The sequence below is a fragment of the Leucoraja erinacea genome, chromosome 14 (genome assembly GCF_028641065.1).
Source record: "Leucoraja erinacea ecotype New England chromosome 14, Leri_hhj_1, whole genome shotgun sequence".
Taxonomy (NCBI): domain Eukaryota; kingdom Metazoa; phylum Chordata; class Chondrichthyes; order Rajiformes; family Rajidae; genus Leucoraja; species Leucoraja erinaceus.
Genome location: NC_073390.1, coordinates 20586163 through 20603095, shown reverse-complemented (window position 1 = coordinate 20603095; position 16933 = coordinate 20586163). Strand labels below are relative to the sequence as shown.

At 44.9% G+C, this 16933-nt stretch overlaps 1 protein-coding gene across 1 annotated transcript in view; it reads right to left on the bottom strand.

Moving 5' to 3' along the window:
* The window catches only part of LOC129703370 (mediator of RNA polymerase II transcription subunit 12-like protein), a 453395-nt gene that overhangs the window by 367019 nt on the left and 69443 nt on the right, over positions 1–16933 (bottom strand). Inside the window, exons 6-10 of the mRNA XM_055645744.1 lie at positions 12232–12342; positions 11008–11280; positions 6903–7052; positions 6080–6179; positions 2410–2546 (exon numbers count right to left, since the gene is read on the bottom strand). Coding sequence (XP_055501719.1) covers positions 2410–2546; positions 6080–6179; positions 6903–7052; positions 11008–11280; positions 12232–12342 — 771 coding nt within the window. The remainder of the gene's footprint in view (positions 1–2409; positions 2547–6079; positions 6180–6902; positions 7053–11007; positions 11281–12231; positions 12343–16933) is intronic.

The following is a 16933-nucleotide window of genomic DNA, read 5'->3' as shown; positions in this document are numbered from 1 at the left end:
GACGTGGAAGGAAAATTGAGCATCAGGAGGAAATCCAGGTGGTCACACGAAGAATGTGCAAATTCCACGCAGACAGCACCCAAGGTCAGGATTGAACCCACGTCTCTGGCTCTATGAGGCAGCCACTCTACCATTTGCACCACTGTGCCACCCTTCTATCATCTTAACTGATATAGTTTATATACCAGAATTTTTTTGGAAAAGAAGCCATTGAAGCAAGTCTTATCTTCCTTTACACATAGACACAAGGAACTGCACAAGAGGCCACCCAGCATAGAACATAAAGTGCTGGAGTATCTCAGCGGGTCAGGAAGCTTCTCTGGAGGACATGGATAGGTGATGCTTTGAGTTGGGACCCTTCTTCAGACTGATTGTAGTGGGGGGAGAAAGTCGGGAAAAATGTGGGGTGGGACAAAGCCTGGTTAGTGATATTGTTTAGTTCATTATTGTCTTGTTTACCAAGGTACAGTGAAAAGTGGTTTTGTTGTCAGTGAAAAGACTATAGGTGATTACAATTAAGCCATCCACAGTGCACAGATATAGGATGAGGTCTGAAGAAGGGTCTCAACCCAAACAGTCACCTATTCCTTTTCTCCAGAGATGCAGCCTGACACACTGAATTACTCCAGCATTTTGTGTTTATATTCAGTTTAAACCAGCATCTGCAGTTACTTCCTACACATGAAGGGAATAACGTTTAGTGCAACATAAAGCCCAGTAAAGTCCAATTAAAGATAGTCCAAATATCTCCAATGAGGTGGATGGGTGCTCAGAACCTTTCTCTAGTTGGTGGTAGGATGGTTCAGTTGCCGAATAACAAGAAACTGTCCCTGAATCTATTGCTCTATATTAAGTGAAAACGTATCTGACAAACCACAGCAGATTTATGGATGTCTCAGCATTTCAGGAATGTACCAAACAAAATGACCTTTACACAGCTCAGGTACATAATCTCCTTTTCACTCAAGAGTTCTGGGGGAAATTCCTGTCTGCCTGCCCTTTGCCTCTCTAGATGCGTGCATGACTAAGAAAAACATCAAGGCTCGGCAGAAACACAAGCGGAAAATACACTGAAAAGCCTCCACTGTCAGTGGAAGGAGAGCAGATACAAAAACTGCTCAGTTAGTTTTTGTGAGCAGAAATGTCAATCAGCCTAGCAAGCTGAAGGAGAGATTTTCATGCAGTAAACAGAATCAGACCATTGCCAGAGCCACTGGGCTAACTAATCATAAAGTCATAGTCATACAGCGTAGAAAAAGGCCCTTCGGCCCAACGTCCACAACGACCAACATGTCCCATCTACACTAGTCCCACCTGTCTGAGTTTGGTCCATATCCCTCTAACTCTGACCTATCCATGTACCTGCTTAATTGTTTCTTAAACATTGCTATAGTCCCTGCCTCAACTACCTCGTTCCATACACCACCACCCTTTGTGTGAAAAAGTTACCCATCAGATTCCTTATAAATGTTTTCCCTGTTATCTTACACCTATGTCCTCTGGTTCTCGATTCCCCTCCTCTGGGTAAGAGACGACCAATTGTCTGAAGAGGGGTCTCGACCAAAATACGTCACCCATTCCTTCTATCCAGAGATGCGGCCTGACCCGCTAAGTTACTCCAGCATTGTGCGTCTATCTTCGGTTTAAACCAGCATCAGCAGTTCCTTCCTACAACCAATCGATTCCTCTCATTTTATACACTGATCCGACAGCACTAATATATAACACTGACAAAAGAGGAGAGAAGATGAGAAATTCATTCCCCTGCCCCCCATCCAATAGAGTTGCTCAGGAATACAATGTCCACAAAAGATGGTCAGAATGGATTTAGTACTGGCTCTCAATATCAGTAAAGAATATAATTACAGGATCTTAGGAAAGAGTAGGGTGGGGCATGGTATAAAATGGAAGATACATAGAAACATAGAAACATAGAAATTAGGTGCAGGAGTAGGCCATTCGGCCCTTCGAGCCTGCACCGCCATTCAATATGATCATGGCTGATCATCCAACTCAGTATCCCGTACCTGCCTTCTCTCCATACCCCCTGATCCCCTTAGCCACAAGGGCCACATCTAACTCCCTCTTAAATATAGCCAATGAACTGGCCTCAACTACCCTCTGTGGCAGAGAGTTCCAGAGATTCACCACTCTCTGCGTGAAAAAAGTTCTTCTCATCTCGTGTGTGGAGTAACTCAGCGGGTCAGGCAACATCTCTGGAAAACGTTGGTAGGTGATGTTTCAGGCCGGGACCCTTCTTCAGACACGTCAATGTTCTCCAGAGATGCTGCCTGACCCGTTGAGTTACTCCAGCACTTTGTGTCCTTTTGCGTATTGGCCAGCATCTTCAGTTCCTTGTTTCCACATAATTTACGAGCAGTGGACACAAAAGGCATTGAAACCACTGACCTCTTGGCTCTCCTTGCCCTGGCTGGAACCAAATATCTTGTGATCGAGGCTGTCGAGAGAGTTGGTGGAGTCAGATCTATCAAAGCAATGGCGATCCAGTACTTCCAACGTGTGCAAGACCTTGCTGATTGTAAAACCTATGGGAAAGACAGAAAGCGAGCAGCAAAAAATAATCAATATTAGTATACCAAACCTCACATCCAAATAGATTGCAGTTCACTCATAGCTTTGAAATCGCACACCTCCAGATTCAGGAACAGTTTCTTCCTAGCTGCTATCAGGCAACCGAACCGTCCTCTCACATACTATAGAGCGGCCCTGATGCCATCTACTCATCTCTCCAATGCCATCTACTTCATGGGAGAGCCTCAGCCTACCTTTAATCGGATTTTATCTTGCACTAAACATTAATCCCCTTTATCATGTATCTGCACAGTGTGGACAGCTTGATTGTGATCATGTGTAGCCTTTCCGCTGACTGGATAGCATGCAACAAACAGCTTTTCACTGTACCTCGGTACAAGTGACAGTAAACTAAATTAAAGGTAGATATAAATGCAGGAGAAACTCAGTGGGTGAGGCAGCATCTATGGAGCGAAGGAAAAGGTGACGTTTCGGGTTGAGACCCTTCTTCAGACTAAATTAAACCATGGAGATAGAGGGGGAATAATTGGAGAGCTTTATTATAGAGCCAGCACAGGCATGATGGATAAACAGCCTATTCCTGCACTGTAAGACTTAAGGGTCTGTCCCACTTGGCGATTTTTTCGGTGACTGCCTGCGTCATATCAGTGTCGCCAAAAGATTTTGACATTTCAAAATTCAGTGGCGACAAAAAAAATGTTGGGACACTTGAAAAAACACCACGCGTCATGCGTCATCACGCCACATCACCGCCATGTCACGCCACATCACCGCCATGTCACGCCATATCAAGCCAGGTCACGCCACATCAAGCCACAAATTTTTCGGTCACCTGCTACGTCAGTCAATGATGCCAGCAGTTGCCAAAAAAATCGCCGTGGAACAGGCCCTTTAAAGAGTTTCATTACAAAATGAGATTTCAGCAAGTTGTCACCAGCAGAGCACTCAATGGCGCCATCTAATGGCAAGATGTTACTTTACAGCTTTCTAAAATCAAAACCTGTTCAGATCCATTGAACAAAAGAAGCTGTTGTTCCAGTGTTTGGCGATCTCCCGGTTGTCAAATATTTTAACTCCCCTTCCCAATCCCATACTGACCTTTCTGTCCTGGGCCACCTCCACTGTCAGAGTGAGGCCATATGTAAATTGGAGGAACAGCACCTCATATTTCACATGAGGCTTACACATTTCGCATCACAGCTTACAACCCAGTGGTATGAATATAGATGTCTCTAATTTCAAGTAGCCCCTGCATTACCTCTCTCCCCCCCTCCCTCATCCTAGTTGGCTTGCCAGTTCCTTTGTTCGTATCAATATATCCCTTCATTATCACTTCTTCCACAGCCAACAATGGACCATTGTGGGCTCCATCTTTCCATGGTCATTGGTGCCACCTTTTCATACCTCTAGTTTCCCTCTCCCCTGACTCCCAGTCTGAAGAAGGGTTTCAACCCGACACATCACTTATTCCTTTTCTCCAGAGATGCTGCCTGACCCGCTGAGTTACTCCAGCATTTTGTATTTAGCTCCAGTGCCTTCACTGGAACGGGGTTTCAGAAAGATCTATGACGCACAATACCATGTGATTAGTTTCATAAGTTCTAGGAGCAGAATTAGGCGGCTTTTCTAACCTACACCACCGTTCAATCATGGCTGATCTATTTTTCCCCCTCGGCCCCATTCTCCTGCCTTCTCCGCATAAGCCTTGACAGTGCGAATTAAGAATCTATCATTCTCTGCCTTAAAAATAACCATTGACGGCCTCCACAGCCATCTGTGGCAATGAATTCCACAGATCCACCAACTTTGACTAAAGAAAATTTCCTTCTCATCTCCTTCATCATAAAGGTGCGTCTTTTTATTCGGAGGCTATGGCCTCTGGTCCTAGACGCTCCCACTAATGGAAATATCCTGTTCGCATCCACTCTATCCAGGCCTTTCACTATTCAGTAAGTTTCAATGAATTCACCCCTCATCCTTCTAAACTCCAGCGAGTACAGGCCCAGTGCCATCAAGCACTTGTCATATTTTAAACCATTCATTCCTGGACCCTCTCCTGCGCCAGCACATCCTTCCTCAGATATGAGGCCTAAAACTCCTCACAATACTCCAAATGCGGTCTGACCAGTGCCTTATGAAGCCTCAGCATTACATCACTGTTTATATATTTTAGTCCTCTCGAAATAAATGCTAGTCTATCCAGTCTGAAGAAGTGTCTCGAACTGAAACATCACCTATTCCTTTTCTCCAGAGATGCTCTCTGACCTGCTGAGTTACTCCAGGTTTTTGTTTCCATCTTCGGTTTAAATCGGCATCTACAGGCTTAGAATGAATGGGTGATTGTGGTCTCGCTGGGTGCAGGCTTGGTTCAATGACTCTGTGAACATCTGACTGTGCAACAGGGAAAAACAACGTGCTGGAGGAACTCCACAGGTTAGGCAGCATCAGTGGAGGAAAATAGACAGATGGGTGTTTTAGCAAGTGTTTTTTACTCAAGATTCAAGCGTCTGCAATCTCTTGTTTTTTCCATGGTGCTGCAACAGATAGGGACAGGGGACTTCCTGTGACTTAAGGATGCTGCTGAAATATATTATAGATCATGGAACAGTACGGCACAGGAACAGTTTGGTTTGGTTCAGTTTGGCTTAGTTTAGTTTGGTGTCACATGTACCAAGGTATAGTGAAAATCTTTTTGTTGCTATCCAGTCAGCACAAAGACTACACAGCTAGGCCCTAGGGCCCATAATGTCTATGAGGAAACCAAATATGTCAGCCCTTAGTCTCGTTTTCACATTTACCCTTCTTTATCTCTGTATCTCCCTCTCCCCCTGACTCAGTCTGAAGAAGGGTCATGACCCGAAACGTCACCCATTCCTTCTACCCAGGGATGTTGCCTGTCCCCCTGATTTTGTGTCTACCTGATTGCAATCATATACAGTCTTTCCGCTGACTGGATAGCACGCAACCAAAAAGCTTTTCACTGCACCTCGGTGGAGCAGCAGTAGAGTTGCTGCCTTACAGCGCAAGTGACATGGGTTCAATCCTGACTGCTGGTGCGAGTTGTACGGAGTTTGTACATTCTCCCCGTGACCCGCGTGGGTTTTCTCAGGGATCTGTGGTTTCCTCAAACACTCCAAAGACGTACAGGATTTGTAGACTAATTGGCATTGGTAAAATTGTAAATGGTCCCAAGTGTGTGTAGAACAGTGTTAGTGTGCGGGGATCACTGGTTGGCGTGGACTCGGTGGACCGAAGGGCTTGTTTCCGCGCTGCATCTCTAAACTAAAAACTAAATTAAACATGACAATAAACTAAACTTGAAGGGGAATCAGAAAACTTACAAGAAAAGGGCCAGTTTATCCATAAGGGCCGAGTGGCCTACTGCAGTGCTTCCAAAACACAAGTCATTAAAGTTTTCTTAGGTGGCAATTGAGACAATGATGCATCATTCAGAGGAGGAGGCTGAGAGAGCCACAAACCTTTCGCTTCCGCAGTATATTTTCCACTATACAAAATACAACTTTACCTGCAGTGGATTCCTGGCACTTGTCGAAAGACCACCGTACTTCCACCGCTCGTCCCCGCTGCTTGATCTGTTGCTCCACCTCGTAGATCTTGGCTCGGACCTGAAGCATTGAAGCAAGATTCAAGAGAGAACACAGGCGCAAGGTAGTGTGCAAGATACAGCGTGTATCTGTGTGTGTACACACCATATGCATGTATGTATAGGAAGGTACTGCAGATGCTAGTTTCCACTGAAGACAGATGCAAAATCCTGGAGTAACTCAGCAGGTCAGGCAGCATCTCTGGAGAAAAGGAATAGGTGATATTTCGGGTCAGAAAAAGGATCTTGACCCAAAACGTCACCTTTTCCTTTTCTCCAGAGATGCTGTCTGACGCACTGAGTTACTCCAGCATGTATGTGTGTGAACAGTGCGTGTGTATGTATAGGCATTTAAATGTGTCTACACACATATATACAGTATGTGTGTATACGCTTGTGTGTACATTCTCTTGTGACCATGTGGGTTTTCTCCGGGTGCTCCAGTTTCCTCCCGCACTCAAAGGACATGCAGGTTTGTAGGTTGATTCTGTAAATTGTCCTCAGTGTATAGGATAGTACAAGTAAACAGGTGGTTGTTGGTCGGCACGGACTGGTTCAGCCAATTGGGCCTCTTGCCATCCTGTGTCTCTAAACTAAACTAAAAAAACTAAGCAGTTTCCGTGCATACTTGACCCTACAATTCCGGTTTCGTTCATCCATACTCTCCCACCAATCCATCGAGTAATGCTAAATAAACCGGGTGGGAAATCAAACCAGCGTGCCAGGCCGTTCTGCCCATCGTTACCTGCTGATTGAAGGTGGAACTTCCCCCTGGCATGGGTAAACACGAAGGAGCCACTTGGAGTAGATCAAGCGGTGAGCCAGGATTGCTGCTTTTGCTTTCGTTTGTGGAGTAATTCCACACCAAGGCACTGGGGCAACATAAAGTTATTGTCTGTGGAAAGAACAAAATCAGACTTTGTAGACGAATGACGACAGGTATTTACATAAGATTGAAAACTACTCTGCAATTGAACACAGAAAGCTGGAACAGAGGATCAACACTTTATCCTTTTCATGCTCACACCTATCTTTTCAATCTTGGCCTTTGTCGAACAATCTGCCTGTCAAAAATCTCCCCTCGTCTGTGGAGGTATGGTGACGCAGCGGCAGAGTTGCTGCCTTACAGCGCCTGAGACCAGAGTTTGATCTTGACCATGGATGCTATCTGTGCAGTTTATATGATCCACCCCTGACCTGTGTGGGTTGTCTCCGGGAACTCCGGTTTTCCCCCACACCCCAAAGAAGTACAGGTTTGTAGGGTGTCAGGGGTTATGAGGAGAAGGTAGGAGAATGGGGTTAGGATGGAGAAATAGATCAACCATGATTGAATGGCGGAGTAGAGTTTGATGGGCCGAATGGCCTAATTCTGTCCCTATACTTATGACCTTATGTAGGTAAATTGGCTTGGTAAAATTTCTAAATTGTCCCCAGTGCGTGTAGAATAGTGTTAGTGTGCGGGGACTCGATGGGCCGATGGGCCTGTTTCCAATGCTGTATCTCTAAAACCAAAATCTAAAACTGTGTTTACTTGTTACCGGCATTGCTCTGTGCTGCCCCTCCTCCTTTCCAGCTCCCCTGCAATCAGTCTGATAAAGGGTTCTGACCAGAAATGCCACCTATTCATGTTCTCCAGGGATGCTGCCTAACCTGCTGAGTTATGCCAGCATTATGTCTTTCTTTAGGATTATGAAATGGGTGATTTATTTCTCTATAAGCAACCCCCCAACCCTCCCCCCCAACCTCCATCCTCAGGGGTCCACACCATTAATTGAGGCAAATTCTCACAACAGAAATTGTCGAAATAACGCTCAAAATCCCAAGTGGCACTAAAGCAGCTGCTCAAGAAGGCAGTGGAAATATGTATTAAAATATTACTTATATCCATGAGTGAAAAAGAGGGAGAAAAATAAGAAATTGTGTGCGTGTGCGTGGGATGAAGGGGGAGATTTCCTCCCTAGACTTTAGAGGTACGGCGTGGGAACAGGCTCTTCAGCCCACTCAGTCCACGCCGACCAGCGATTGTCCTGTACACAAACACTATCCCACACACCAGGGACAATTTGACTTCTTTGTTTATCTATTAACCTACAAGCCTACACATCTTTGGAGTGTGCGAGGAAACTGGAGCACCCAAAGAAAACCCACACGGTCCCGGGAGAACGTGCAAACTCTGTACAATCAGCATCTGTAGACAGGTTAGAACCCGGGTCTCTAGCACTGTAAGGCAGCAACTCTACCACTGCGCCATTGTTGCAGCACCATACGTCTCCTCCTCCATCCCATGTCTTATAATCTTGCCCAGGCCACCTCATTGTTCCATCAATGAGAAGATCGACCACTTTGTAAATGGGCACAAGAAAAATCCTCAAAAAAGGGAATCCTCAAATTCCAAAGATAAGCAACAAGGAGTTTAATTGAAAAAGTTTTTTTTAAAAAGACGCAAAGTGTTGGAGTAACTCAGCGGGTCAGGCAGTATCTCTGGAAAACATGGAATAGATTGGGTAAATACACAGAATCTTTTACCCAGACTCGGGGAATCAAGAACCAAAGGACATAGGGTTAGGGTTAGGGTGAGGAGGGAGAGATTTTGCGAGGAACCCGAGGGGCAACTTTTTTTACACAAAAAGAGAGGTAGGCATATGGAACGACGTGCCAGAGGAAGTAGTTGAGGCAGCTACTAACACAATGTTTAAAAAGCATTTCAACGCAGCTGTAGGATTGGTTTAAGAGGGATACGAGTCAAACACAGACAGGTGAGACTTGTGTAGATGGGGCATGTTGGTCGGCGTGGGCAGGTTGGGCCAAAGGGTCTGTTTCCACGCTGTATAACTCAAACTCTATAACATGTGCAGGAGCCATTTATGTTTCTGCTAGCTACTGTTGGCATATTATATTATTTTGTCTGGATATATCTTGCAGTATTATTTTGGAGACTTGGGGGCGGTCATTAGATGCACAGAGGGCATAGTGGATAGGGAGTGGCAGACCAGGCACAGGGGTAGAGGGTATACAGTTCTCACCAGACCAGGGTGAACAGGCTTTACAACTTGTATGCAGAATAAGGAGAACCTGGTACATTCATCTCTTTGTTTGTACAACTACTTCAATAAAGAACCAACGGACATAACGGCTGGTAAATCTGTTCTATTTGGTCTGCGTAAGATCACTCCTACTGACCTGTGTAGTAATGGCAACGGAAAGTTGGACACTGGAGGAATTGGAAATTTGCCATTACAACTAGGACAGGCAACATCTCTGGAGAACGTAGAACGTACAGTATCTATGTACACTATCTACAGTTCCTTGTTTCTAAGAAATAAATGTCATTAATTAAATCTGCATTCCTAATATTCCAGCAAAATTGATCATAATTTGCATTAACCAAAATAATTAAATAATAACTTTTGGGGAGATTATGCCCTGTCTGATTGATACACAACTCCCAACTCCTCAATGTGGGTGAGACTCCAGGCCCTCTGTAAGACACGATCCGAACATTGCTCTCAAATATCTCACCCCCAGTACACAGGGCATATTATCAGTCATCCTGTTACTAGATCAGAAATGCAGAGTCGCCCTTTATTTAAAGATGGCGCCCAACCCTGGCTAGTCTTTGTGCGCTCGTCACAGAAGTAGATCTGCAATCACACATTTCAATTACTTCACTATTTTAAACCACCACTCCAACAGCAGCATTTCTTATCATGTATCTGCACGCTGTAGATGACTCAATTGTAATCATGTATTGTCTTTTTGCTGACTGGTTAACACACAACAAAAGCTTTTTACTGTACCTCGGCACACGTGACAATAAACTAAATTCAAACTCAATTAGTTTTAGTTTAGGGATACAGCGTGGAAACCAGGCCCTCTATACCACCGAGTCCACGCTGACCATCGATAATCATTGTACACTAGTTCTATGGCATCCCACTTTTTCATCCACTCTCTACACACAAGGGCTTATAAATCTACAAACCTGCATGTCTTTTGGATGTGGGTGGAAACATATACGGTCACAGAGAGAACGTGCAAACACCACACAGACAGCACCCAAGGTCAGGATTGAACCCGGGACTCTGGCACGGTGAGGCAGCAATTCTACCAGCCGTGCCACTGTGCCACTCTAAATTATCCAGAATACACTTTGACAATTTAAATCACAAGGAGACTCTAATCTGGTTATTAAAACCAGGGATCAGTACACATTTCCAGATCAGGATCCATTGCTCTTTAAATTTGCCCAAATCACCCCCTTATACAAAGATTATGAACTTAAATACATGAGACTGCTAAAGTTGGGGAACGAAGTTCTTGCAGCTGCAGTGGGAAAAATGGATTCAGGTCGGGACCCTTCTTCTGACCGACATTAGCGGGGAGAAAGGAATCTTTCTTGCAGCAGCAGCATATAGGCTCATAAACTCAGACAAACACACAAACAATGTACTACACATCAATGGAAAGAAAAGTGTAGGAAGGAACTACAAATGCTGGTTTATATCAAAGATAGATACAAAACGCTGGTGTAGACTCCCGACCCAAAACATGACTAATTCATGAATAAGGTGACCAAAGAATAGGTGACATTTCGGATTGGGCCCCTAAACATCACAAATAATTTTTCTCCAGAGATGCTGCCTGGCCCGCTGAGTTACACCAGCGCTTTGTGTCTATCTTCAGTGGAAGGAAGAAGTGAGCAAAGAAAAACAAGACATTAGTGCAAAAATATTCAAAAACACACTCAAAAGCAAACACACTCAAAAAGCCTGGACAGGCAAAACCTTATAAAAACTTGTAGTTGCCATGCTGCAACGGAGTTCTGAAGTTTGGAGGGAACAATCACTCACCTGCAACATGCAACTGAGACCGTAAACTAAAGGACGATGCTGTGGACAGGAGTGGAAGTCCGAGAGGGCTGGCTGGACTGGACTCATGGCGGCGGTGGGAGCGGCAGGACTGGGAGCAGCCAGGGCTGGGTTATTGGAGCCAATGATCATATGTGGTGAATGTGCGGGAACAAGATTCGTGGAGCTTTCACTCAGAAGAGCCGAGAGCTTCCTGGCACAGAAATAAGCAAGGCGACGGGACAGGTAGGCCGACTGGACAAACTCTTCCGAATACTGAAACAAAGGAAAGTGGTCAGTCAGTGGTTGATCATCTTTTATGGTCACAGAGTCATTGAGACATACACGGTGGAAACAAGCTGTTCAGCCCAACTTGCCCACACTGATCAATGTGCCCCATCTACTAGTCTCACCTGCCTGTGTTTAGCCCATATCCCTCTAAACCTATCCTATCAATGTACCTGTCTAAATGGTAATGTAAACATTTCAATAGTACTTGCCTCAACAACCTCCTCCGGCAACTAGTTCCATACACACACCGCCCTTTGTGTAAAAAAGTTACCTCTCAGATTCCCCTTTTCCTTTTCCCCTCTCATCTTAAACCTGTGTCCTCGGATTCTCGTTTCCCCTAATCTGGGCAAGAAACATCAAGTTTTCAAGTAACATCGAGCCATTCTCCCTGCATTATTTTGCAATGCAAGAATTTCATTGTCCTTTCTGGGACACATGACAAAAAACTCTCTTGACTTGACTTGATTCTTTTCACCTCCTGCTGGTGGAGATGCTGCCTCACAGCGCCGGAGACCCGGGTTCGATCCCGACCTTGGGTGCTGCCTGGGCAGAGTTTTCACTTCTCCCTTTGACCACGTGGGTTTCCTCCCACATCCCAAAAGACGTGCGGGTTTGTAGTTTAATTGGCCCTCTGTAAATTGCTGCACCACTGTCCCACCCCTATGTCTCATCCTATGTCCTTTGTCTTTTAATCTTGCCGAGGCCACCTCATTGTACCATCAATGAGAAGATCTATCACTTTGTGAATGGACACAAGGTGAATCCTCAAAAAAGGGAATCCTACTGCTACCGCTACGGCCCTAAAGACAAATGGAGCTTGGTAAATAACCTGGAACTGAGAGTGCCAGCTGGTTATGTTAAATCATCTTTCTTTCTTCTACTTTATTACATAAGACTCAGCTTCACGGAGAAAGAGCAAACCCTCGGTCCGTTTACCTGAAGCATCAGAGGCAGTAGTAGCTTCAGCAGCTCATCATCGGCTGGTTTGACTTTCTCCAGAACTTCCAGGATCCAGGTCAAATACTCGTGTCTTTCCAACATCCCGTCCTGAAACAAGATGTGGCTGCAGATTAAAACGGGCCTCTCTTGAATAATTAGTGGTCATTTACAACTTACAACAAGAAACATGGACCACAACAAATACTTCGCAAATTTAGTCAGCATGGCGGTAGAGTTGCTGCCTTACAGCGCCAGAGATCCGGGTTCAATCCTGACCACGGGTGCTGTCTGTATGGAGTTTGCACATTCACGTCGTGACCTGCGTGGGTGCTCCAGTTTCCTCCCACACTCCAAAGACATACAGGTTTGTAGGTTAATTGGCTTTAGTATACATTGTAAATTGTTCCTACTGTGTAGGATAGTGCTAGTGCATGGGGATCGCTGGACAGTTCAGACACGGTGGGCCGAAGGGCCTGTTTCCGCACTGTATCTCTAAAAACTGAAATTCCACAAAATGGCACCAGAAATGTGGATGTGGAGAGGATGATTCCACTAGTGGGAGAGTCGAGGACCAGAAGGCGCAGCCTCAGAATAAAAGGATGCACAAAGGAGATGAGGAAGGAATTTCTTTAGTCAGAGGGTAGTGAATCTGTTGAATTCATTGCCACAGGGGGTTATGGGGAGAAGGCAGGTGAATTGGGATGAGTGGGAAAGATAGATCAGCCATGATTGAATGACGGGGTAGACTTGATGGGCCAAATGGCTTAAGCCTGCTCATCAAGTGGGAGGAAACGTGCACACGGAGGAAATCCACACTGTCACGCGCGGAGAACGTACAAACTGCACAGACTGCACTGGTAGTCTGGATTGAGGTCCCTGACTCTGTAAGACAGCAACTCTACAGCTGCAACACTGTGCCGCCCTCTGATGCCTGCATTAAGAGGTAGTATTAGCGTCTCTCAAATGCTACTTTTATATCTGTTTCCACCATCACCCCTGGCATCGCGTTCCAGGCACCCATCACCTTCTGTGTAAAAAGCACCCTCTGAGAATCCGGGAAAAACCCACACGGTCACGGGGAGAACGTCCAAACTCCGTACAGGCAGCGCCTGTAGTCAATCGAACCTGGGTCTGTGGACCTGTAAAGCAGCAACTCTCCCACTGCGCCACCCCAGGTGTTAAGCCAAGCATTGACAAGAAAATAATGGCCCACACTACACGAACGTTGTAATGTTAGTTGTTCAATCAAATACCTCGTTACGCTGTGGGGTCAACAATGGACTATCAAGGTTTAGACCCCAATTCCATAAATGGTGGTGAAATGTATAATGGTTCAATGGTTTATGTTAGCTTAGCAGACTTTAACAGCAGCAGCAACTCTGCACATTTCAGATCATTTATCAATGAATACAACAGGATTTAAACAGAAACTATGAAAATATTCTGCAGGTCAGGTAGCATCTGTGGAAAATGAAGCAGGATTAATGTTTCAGGTTGATGCCCCTTCAAGGAAAGAAAGCAGTTTTTTTTAAGAGATTGAGTGCTTGTGTAACTCAGCTGGTCAGGCAGCATCTCTGGAGAACATGGACAGGTGACTTTTCGGATTGGGAGCCTCCTCCAGACTCCTCCTTCTAGTTTGAAGAAGGGTGCTGACCCAAAATGTCACATATCCACGTTCTCCAGAGGTGTTGCCTGCTCCGCTGAGATACTATAGACGCACAAATATTCTGCTAACCAAAACACAAAGTGCTGCAGAGAATAGACAATGCTTCGGGTTGAGAACCGTCTTCAGATGTGGTCAGTCTTCAGACCTTCAGGTTGCTCAGACCTGAAACTCCGCCGATCCATCCCCTCCACACCTGACCCGTTGAGTTCTTCCAGCACTTTGTGTTTTGCACATGATTCCAGCATCTGCAGTTCTTTGCATCTCCATTTTCGAACCAATCTGGCAAGACTCATTGTGCAAAGAGGTGGCCTGTTAGTTCCCTAATTTTCACTTCACTGAGCAATATTACTGACCAAGCTCCACAGAAGAATTAAGTCATACTGCTATGATCATATTGTGTCCTTAACTGAATCACAGCCAAAGGCTACTGAGAGGGGGTGCGATGAAAGAAAGTTTGTTGCCTGCTTGCTGGCTCAAAGACAGATTTTGACATTTTATTTCTGCAAGTGTGAACAATGAGGGATTGTAATCCATGAAACCTGAAACCTTTAAAATGTATGTAGGTTCAATCAGTAACTATATAATATAGGTCCGCCATCGATTTTCCAGTAACTGGTGCTGCCTCCTTTAATCCGGACGAAATTACGATAGCGCACTTGAAATCCCCCAGGGAAGTCCCCCCGAAAAGTAGCATCTAGGCCAGGTGAGGCAGCTGATCTTGGCCTCATCGGGACTTCAACACCGATCGGTGGGTCGAATTTACCCACTGCAGCCGGAGCTGTGGAACTCTTGCCCAGCCGTAGCCAGCAGATCCATCCCTACAGCCAACACCACGGCAACTCAGACAAATGCGTTTTGGCAAAAACTAAATCTAATCGAAAAAAGAGAAACAGCTCGGGTGTTAATAATAAGTCCTTCTTAACAGTTTGAAAAGGGGAACTGAAGCCAAAACTCCGACTTTAAGTCCCATTTGCTCGACAGCTGTGAGTTTCCAACTGATTTCAATGCGTGCCATTTTACGCTACACAGGAACTTCTACATGAGGCATCAAGAACAACTTCTGCCCCGCAGTTATTAAACTCAAACAGATCTCTGATAAGCTGAGGAGGTCATATAGTCATACATCCTGGAAACAGGCCCTTTGGCCCAACTTGCCCACACTGACCAACATGCCCCATCTACACTAGGCCCAACTGCCTACCTTTGGCCCGTAGCCCTCCAAACCTGTCCTATCCATGTACCTGTTGAAATGTTTCTTAAACGTTGTGATAGTACCCGCCTCAACTTCCTTCTCCAGCAGCTTGTTCCATATACCCATTATTCCAATCCGTAATGTATCTCTAAAGTCTAAAGTAAGGAATAGATTTACTGCATTTGAGGAGATGCTAACAAGGATGGTCCAAGAGGATTGTGCGCTGTCTATATAGTTTAGTTTAGAGATACAGCGTGGAAACAGGCACTTCAGCCCATTGAGTCAGTGCCGACCAGCGCACACTGACACTATCCAAAACACACTCTAGGGCCAAATTACAATTGCAGTGCATTCAGAAAGTATTCAGCCCCCTTCAATCTTTACATATTTTGTTATGATACAACCTTATCCTAAAATGGATCAAATTCTTTTTTTTTTTAAATCATCAATCTACACACAAAACTCCAAAATAAAAAAGCAAAAACAGGTGTTTAGAAATTTTTGCAAAGTAATTAAAAATAACTGAAATATCACTTTTACATAAGTATTCAGACCCTTTACTCAGTACTTTGTTGAGGCACCTTTGGCAGCTATTACAGTCTCAAGTCTTCTTGGGTGTGACGCAACAAGCTTGGCACACCTGTACTTGGGTAATTTCTCCCATTCCTCTCTATTTCAGTGATTTCCTTTTAATTACTTTGCAAAAATTTCTAAAAACCTGTTATCGCTTCTTCATTCTGGGGTATTGTGCGTAGACTGATGATTAAAAAAATGAAATTAATCCATTTTAAAATAAGGATGTAACGTAACAAAATGTGAAAAAAGTGAAGGGGTCTGAATACTTTCTGTATGCACTGTATACCAAGCCAATTAGCCAACAAACCTGTATGTCTTTGGAGTGTGGAGGGAAACCCGAGCTCCAGGAGAAAACCCATGCAAGTCACGGGTAGAACATACAAACTCCGTACAGACAGCACTTGTAGTCAGGTTCGAACCCTGGTCCCTGGCGCTGTATGAACCCTGGTCCCTGTAGGGCAATAACTCTACCACTGCGCCACCATGCCACCCAATAGAGTGAAAGGGGAGGTGAAAACCAAAGTTAAAGTGTGGTATATGAATGTGTGAAGTATAAGAAATAAAGTGGATGAGCTTGAGGCACATTTAGAAATTGGCAAGTATGATGTTGTGGGAATTACAGAGACATGGCTGCAAGAGGCCCAGGGCTGGGAACTGAATATTCAGGGGTATACGTCCTATCGAAAAGACAGACAGGTGGGCAGAGGGGGTGGGGTAGCTCTGTTGGTAAGGAATGAAATTCTGTCCCTTGCGAGGGGTGACATAGAATCAGGAGATGTAGAATCAGTATGGATAGAACTGAAGAATTGTAAGGGTAAAAAGACCCTAATGGGAGTTATCTACAGGCCCCCAAACAGTAGCCTGGATATAGGGTGCAAGTTGAATCAAGAGTTAAAATTGGCATGTCGCAAATGTAATACTACAGTGGTTATGGGAGATTTCAACATGCAGATAGATTGGGAAAATCAGGTTGGTACTGGACCCCAAGAAAGGGAGTTTGTGGAGTATCTCCGAGATGGATTCTTAGAGCAGCTTGTATTGGAGCCTACCAGGGAGAAGGCAATTCTGGATTTAGTGTTGTGTAACAAACCAGATTTGATAAGGGAACTCAAGATAAAGGAGCCATTAGGAGGTAGTGACCATAATATGATAAATTTTAACCTACAATTTGAGAGGGAGAAGGAAAATCGGAAGTGTCAGTATTACAGTTGAGCAAAGGGGATTATGAGGGAGGAGCTGGCCAAAATTGACTGGAAAGAGACCCT